Below are 7,962 nucleotides of genomic sequence, written 5' to 3'. Positions count from 1 at the left end.
TTTATTTATTATTTTATTTTGTTCTATCTACTTATTCTAGATATTTACTTTTCCTAAATATATATTTAATAATGCAATATTTACAATTTAAATAAAGGAATTTATAAAGATATGTTTTTAAAGGTTTAGGCACATGTGTGATCGCACGCATCGTCCTTGTGCTGAAAGCCTTTTCTCTTTCTTAAATAAAATTACAAAGATATGTTTTGAAGGTTTAGGCACATGTGTGATCGCACGCATCGTCCTTGTGCTGAAAACCTTTTCTCTTTCTTATTTAAAAATTACAAAAAAATATGTTTTTAAGGGTTTAGGCACATGTGTGATCGCACGCATCGTCCTTGTGCTAAAAACCTTTTCGCTTTCTTAATTAAAATTACAAAAAATATGTTTTAGGGGTTTAGGCACATGTGTGATCGCACGCATCGTCCTTGTGCTGAAAACCTTTTCGCTTTCTTAATTAAAATTACAAAAAAAGTAAGTTTTAAAGGTTTATGCACATGTGTGATCGCACGCATCGTCCTTGTGCTAACAACCTTTTCTCTTTCTTAAACAAAATACAAAAAAGGGTATAAAATCTTCAAAAACCCGAAAACATCAACAATTTTAAACAACAAATAGTCTTGCTACCCAGAACTACGTAACCCTTGATTCTCCATCGAAAGTGGAGATACGTAGGAGCAAGGCTAGCCCTTGTCAGGTTCACTTTCCCAAAAATCCAAATTTATCCGTAATCATTTTCTCAAACAAATCTTTTTCTCAAACAAATCTCTCAAACTTTTTCAAAAAGAACTACGTAACCCTGATTTCTCATTTTGAATGAGAATACGTAGGAGCAAGGTCAATCCTTGTCGGGCCCAAAAAACTAAAAAATATGTTTTGTTTATTTTAGAATTTTATTTTAGGGGATAGTTAAACATTTTGAAAATCACATCATATTCGTGCATTTAGTTAAAGGTACTGCCTTAGGGCAGGCGTTGTGGGGTGCTAACACCTTCCCTACGCGTAACCGACTCCCGAACCCAGAATCTGGTTTTCGCGGACTGTGCTTTTTCGTTTTACGGTTTTTCCGTAGTTTTCCATAATAAACTATGGTGGCGACTCCAAAATCTCTTTTCCAAAACCCGATTTCTTTTTGGATCGTCGTCCCGTCGCGATTCCGGTTGCGACAAGGAGCATCTACTAATAGATGCTACTAGATTAAAGCATCTACTGATGGATGCTATGATGATGAAGATTTAGATGAGCTCATCTATTGATGGATGCTACTAGATTAAGCATCTATTGATGGATGCTATGTGATTAAGCGTCTACTGATGGATGCTACTGAAGGCATCTACTGAGGGATGCTGATGAAGATGAGAAAGATCAGCATCTACTGATGGATGCTGATGAGAAGGATTCGCATCTACTGATGGATGCTGGAAGATTCAGATGAGAGCATCTACTGATGGATGCTACTGGATCAGGATTTTTATGTTTATTTGAATTGTGTTTATTTGGTTGTTATGTACTTGGTTTAATGAGTTGTCCTGCAATGGTTTGGTATGATGTGATAAACTGTTTGTGATGAGTAATATTCTTGTGTTTGCTCTATTGTTCTATGATGCATGTTGAGTTAATGATTGGAGAGGCTTTTAAGCATAGATGGTGGTTGCTCATAGTTTTGTTAAAAACAAATGCATGATTTCAATTGGGATTAATATGTTGGGCAAGATGTTATTGAACTATGGAACTTGAGTTAACCTATGAGAGGTTGGACTCCATAGTCTTTGATTGATTGAATGTTATTGTGTTGGAAACATGATTGATTTTGCCTAATTTTCTATGGTTGAACCACTTGCTTTCTTGTTACATATGATCAAGGCCATGTTTTCTTTTCCCTTAGAGCCAATGCTAATAGGTGAACCCATCAAAGAATAATGTTTATCTTTATCCTTTGAACCTTGAGCTTAAAGTTGAATGGGAAAAACCCTTTTTGAAATCCTTACCTTGAGTTAAATAGAGTATGTTTTTGTGGTAATGGAGAATGGTTCAAGTTTGTGGTGGTGAGAAACCGAAAAGAACTTTGTGAAATTCATTAAAGAGCATTGGGCAAAAGAAAGAGCAAAAGCAAAAAGAAAAAGAGAAGAAAAGAGAAAAGAAGGAAAGGTTAAGCTCAATGCAAGCAAAGTTGGGAATAAGTTAAAAATTGGTTTCTCACATAAAAGATTTAAGAGAGTTGAGTTGTTATGAAAATAAATGAATTGTGCACTCTCTTAACTCAAGGATTTTATTGTCTAGAAAAGCCAATTTTCTTTTTAGCCAGACCTCAATACAAGCTTTAAAAAAGTCTTTGTGATGATAACTTGCTTATAAGTGTGTTTGATATGTGGTTAAATGAAAGACAAAGTTTATTCATGTGACATTGTGATGGTAGAGTGTATGAGTGACACCTCACTAGACACCTTTGAGTTTGAGTGAAACAATTTTGAGTGCTTGAGTGAAACACTTTTGAGTTCTTGAGTGAAACATTATCTTTGGTGAGGAATTGGTCCATGACTGTATGATAACTTTCTTGTTGGGTTGTTGGTTATTCATGAGGTTTGCATCTGTTGTGTATGTCTTGATTATGTAGGCACCATAGTTGAAGCTTGATTGGCTAAAACATCATTATATCTTGACTAATCTTGACTAATCTTTCTATGATGAGCAAACATGAGTAATTTACTTGTCCTAGAGGAAAATGGTTTTTGGTGTGCTAGATCATTGTAGTATGATTATTTTGTTTAAGCCAAGTTACATTTTGCTTGAGGACAAACAAAGTTTGAAGTTTGGGTTGTGATAACGGTTAACTATACTGTTATTTATGATTCAATTTTGATATAAATTATCCCTTTTTGACTTAGAAGCTTGTTGAGCTCATGTTTTTAGTTTAGTTTTGTGAATAAGTGAATAGAGGGTATACTTAATGATTTTATCACTAAATTCCCTTGATTTTATAGGTTATTGGAATGATTTAAAAGAGGAGTTAAAGTACCAAGGAGTTGGAATGCAAAAAAAGAGAAAAAAACGCAGTGCTAAAAAGTCAAGCTGAAGCTGAGGGCCCCCTTAGGGGCCTTGAGCGCCAGCCAATCAAGGCTGGGCGCTCCCTTTAGGGGCCCTGCGCGCCAGTCAAGGCTGAGCGCTCCTCAGGGGCGTTGAACGCCAGTTTTTTCCCGCACACCGCCCGAGAGCTCTAAGTGCGGTGTTGAGCGCCAACGACGTGGACTTGGACCTGTTTTCTGTTATTATTTTGATCTATTTAAGGACTTGGATGTCCTAGGGATTGTATCTTTTAATGGCTTGAGCACAGAAACACATTTTTCACCCCTTGGGGTAGATTTGGGGATGTGATAGCTCTTCTCTTCAATTTCTACGGTTTTTCTATGTCTTTCATTCCATTGTTCATCTAGTTTCTCCATCTTAATAGGGAACTAAATTCAATTTGTTGTTTGGGGGATGATGTAACCTCTAAACTCTCATGTATTTGAATTGGTTTTAATTACATATGCTTCTTTCATTAATTTTTAGGGTAATTCTTCTTCGCTCAATGCTTGTTATGTTTAACTAATTCATGGAATGATGTATGATTTGCACGAGTACCGGGAGGTATCTTACAATTCGGGTTCTGGAGAATTGCTCCCAAAAGCATAATTGCTCAGGGATGGGCATATGATTTTTGGTCATCTTAAGCTTCTAATCGTAATGCATAATTAATTATTAGGTATGCAAGGGATTGTGGTCTAGTAATTAAGGATAGGCTTTCTTCGCCGAGGGATCGGGTTTTAAGTAATTTAGAAAGTAATGTTAACAATTCAATGAAGAAGAACAAGAATTCATATAGGCATGAGAGTGATTAGGTGAAATCTAAACCCCAACAACATTATGATCTCATATCATCAACTTCATCCATCCATTCTAGTGTTTAGACTTAATTGATCAAATTGCATTCATGTTTAATTTTATTGCATTTGCATTCAAAAACTCCAAAATTTGTTCTTCAGAGTCTTAATTAGTTAAGTAATTACATGACAGTCTACTGCCGTGAGTCTCTTGGGAAGCGATACTTGGTCTTACCATTTATTATTACTTGATATGATTTGATACACTTGCCGACATCTTAACATTTAGAACCCGATGTCTCGACTAAAACAGCCTATCCTTAATTACTAGTTTACAATGTCTTGTCTCCCTAATAATTAATTATGCATTACGAATGAAAGCTTAAGACAACCAATCGTTCTATCCCTATGTCTATGCAATAGTTCTCATGGGAGAAAACTCCCCAGTTCTAGGTTACTCCATATGTGTCCATATTAAAGAAAACCAATAATCATACCATGAATGAGTTAAACATAACAAGCATTGAGCAAAGGAGAATAACCCTAACAATTAATAAAAGAAGCATAAATAAGTTGGAATTATTTCAAATACATGAGAGTTTAGAGGTTACATCTTTCCCAACAACAAATTGAATTTAGTTCCCCCTTATAATGGAGAAACTAGATGAACAATGGAATGAGAATGAAAGATAAACCCTAAAAACAGAAAAGGAGAGCTTCCGCATCCAATTCTGCCTCTAGAGAGCTGAAAATGTTTGAATTTGCATCCCTTCTATCAAAAGATACTCCCTCTAGGACGTCCAAGTCCTTAAATACGGTTGAATTGGATCATGGGCCAAAGTTGTCAGCGCTAGCGCCCCTACTTAGGGCGCCTAGGCAAGCTTGCGAGAGAAAATGGCGCTCAGCACCCCAAGAAGGGCGCATAGGCGTGAAATGGTGCTCAAAGGCTGGCGCTCAGCGTCCCTGAAAGGGCGCCCAGGCGTGGTTACGAAACTTCCAGCACTGAGGGCCCTAGAAAAGGGCGCCCAAGTGTCATTGCGACCTTCTGCAGCCTTCTCTTCTGGTCCTCTTTTTGTCCTTTCTGGGTTCCAATTTCTTGACATTTTAAATCATCTTCGAATTCATCCCAATTTCCCTACAAAATCAAGGGAATTTAGTGATAAAATCCTCAAGTATAACCTCAACTCTCTTATTCATCAAACTAAGTTAAAAACAAGAGAACTAGCAAGTTTATAAGTCAAAAAGGGTTGATTTAGTATTACAATTGTATATCAGATAATGGTATTTTCAACCGTTATCACAACTCCAAACTTGAAACTTTGCTTGTCCTCAAGAAAAAATAAACCTGGCTTAACAAAATATCCAAACCATAATGGTCTAGCACAAGTAAATCACTCATGTATGCTCCTCATAAAAAGATTAGTCAAGATATAACAATGCTTTAGCCAATCAATCTTCAACTATGGTTCTCACATAATCAAGACATACACAACAAATGCAAACTCATGAATGATCAACAACCAAACAAGAATGTTATCCTATAATGCATGGAACAATTACTCACCAAGGATAGTGTTTCACTCAACTCAAAAATGTATGGTGAGGTGACACTCTTACACTATACTATCACAATGTCACATGAATCAACTTTGTCTTTCATTTAACCACAAATCAAACACACTCACAAGCAAGTTATCATCACAAGGACTTTTTGAGGCTTGTATTGAGGCTGGGCTAAGAAAAAAAATTGGTTTTTCTAGACAACAAAATTCCTTGAGTTAAGAGAGTGGACAATTTACTTCACATTAACCGTAATCTCTCTTTCTCCTTTTATGTGAGAAACCAGTCTTCAACTTTTCTTCTCTTTTCTTTTTCTTTTGCTTTTGCTTTTGCTTTCGCTCAATGCTCTTTAATGAATTTAACAAAGTTTGTTCCAGTTTTTCACAACCCCAAACTTGAACCATTCTCCATTACCATATAAACATACTCTACTAAACTCAAGGTTAGGATTTCAAAAAGGGTTTTATTCAAAATTTCACATTTAGGCTCAAGGTTCAAAGGTTAAAGAAAAACATTGTTCTTTGTTGGGTTCACATATTGGCATTGGCTTATAAGGGAGAAGAAAACATGGCCTTGATCATGTGTAACAAGCAAGCAAGTGGTTCAATCATAGAAAATTAGGAAAAATCAATCATGCTTCCAAAGTAATAACATTCAATCAATCGAAGACTCTAGAGTTCAATCTCTCATGGGTTAACTCAAGTTCCACATTTTGATAAACATCATGCCCAACATATTAATCATAATTAAAATCATGCATCACAACTATGAGCAACCACCATCTATGCTTGAAAGCGAAATCAATCATCATCTCAATCATGCATCTCAAAACAATAAAGCAAACACAAGACAATATTACTCATCACAAAACACCAAATCATTGTAGCAAACTATTTATCCAGTTAACCAAGTACATAGTTCAGACTAAAAACAAAATTCAAAATTGCATAAACTAAAGAAGTATGTTTAGAAAGTTGGGTTTCCTCCAAGTAAGCGCTTGTTTAACATCATTAGCTTGACACCATTAAGCTCCATCTGGATCTTTAATGTTGGCGTTCCTCCTTCCTTCATGACACCAACAAAATCTTAGCAATTTTCTTGTCACCAACTTGACTCTCTTAGAGTAAGGAGCCTTTATCTCAAAAACTCCATTTGCCTTAATAGTCTTGACAACCCATAACCTGTCCCTGAATTTCACTGGTGTGCCAAGTTTGGGTTCATCACTTTTCACATCAGGGTGTTGGTGAACCAGCTTTTCTTTCTTCTCTTCGTCCTCTCCTTCCACTTTTATAGAGAAACAACTAAGTTCTCTTTTTACCAACTTGGCAACTTTATCAGGTAGACTAGTCATTGATAGAACTTCATCTGTTGTTTTAAGACTAGTCTACTTAGTATGCTTTTATTGAATTGGCTGCCCAGCTTCAAAAACATTGAAAGTTACCTCTCTCTCTTGGTCCTTCAATGTTAAAACTCCATCATCTACATGAATGACAACCTTAGCTGTCTTCATGAATGGTCGTCCAAGAATGAGTGGTATCTCTACATTTTCCTCCATCTCCATCACTACAAAGTCCATTGAAAATTGGAGTTTATCTATCTGAACCACAACATTTTCCACTACACTATAAGGATGCTTGATGGACCTATCCACCATTTGCAACACCATTATTGTGGGTTTGACCTCTTGACCACCAATCCTTTTGAGCAAAGATAAGGGCATCAGGTTGATGCTAGCCCCTAAGCCAACTAGAGTCTTCCCTATATCATGATTCCCAATGGTACAAGGGATATTGAAACTTCTCGGATCTTTGAATTTTGGCGGGAGAGTCTTCTGCATAATGGCATTGCAATTGCCCTACACTTCAATTGTTTGCTCATCTAAATATTTCTTCTTCTTGCTGTGGAATTGCTTTATATGCTTAGCATAGGCAGGAGTTTGCTATAGTGCTTTGGTCAAGGGCATAGTAATCTCCAATTGCTTGAAGATCTCCATGAAACGCCCAAGTTGTTTCTTTTTCAGTCTTTGAAAAACTTTTTGGATAAGGAAGGGGCTTCTCAATTATTTTTTCTTTTTTCCTCTCATCCTCTTCTCCTTTCTTTCTCCTCTCAACTTTCTCACCTTCTTTTCTCTCAGCCTCTTCTTTTCTCTCTTTATTCATCTATTCTTTTTCACTCAACTCAGCTTTTTCTTTTCTCTCAACTTTTCTCTCATCTAGCATCGTGCCACTTCTAATCATGATGGCATTGCACTCCTCCTTAGGGTTAACTTCAGTATTACCCCAAAAATCCTGTCAGGCATCTCTTCCAAGTTCTTAGCTAGTTGACCAACCTGTATCTCCAAATTTCTAATGGCAGCTTCAGTTCTTTTATGGTTGGAGATTGACACTTGCATGAATTGTTGGAGTGTCTCTTCTAACTTTGTAGTTCTTTCAAATAAGGAGGGTTGTGGTTGACATTGCTGCTATGATGGTTTATTGAATTGTCCAGCTTGTCATTGACCCACTCTTGGGTGGGGTTTCCATCCTTGGTTATAATTACCTTG

The 7,962-nt window shown here is 36.5% G+C and overlaps 1 protein-coding gene across 1 annotated transcript; it reads right to left on the bottom strand.

The window, feature by feature from the left end:
* Positions 1–6,819: 6,819 nt before the first annotated feature.
* LOC148205124 (uncharacterized) lies at positions 6,820–7,257 on the bottom strand. The gene has a single exon (XM_088103178.1). The coding sequence runs from the start codon at positions 7,255–7,257 to the stop codon at positions 6,820–6,822; it is 438 nt and encodes a 145-aa protein (XP_087959304.1).
* Positions 7,258–7,962: the final 705 nt, after the last annotated feature.

Source organism: Vigna umbellata, chromosome 1 (assembly GCF_029865625.1).
Source record: "Vigna umbellata cultivar VRB3 chromosome 1, Vumbellata_1.0, whole genome shotgun sequence".
NCBI classification, from domain to species: domain Eukaryota; kingdom Viridiplantae; phylum Streptophyta; class Magnoliopsida; order Fabales; family Fabaceae; genus Vigna; species Vigna umbellata.
The sequence above is the reverse complement of the archived record's forward strand: the minus strand, read 5'-3'. Positions and strand labels throughout refer to the sequence as shown.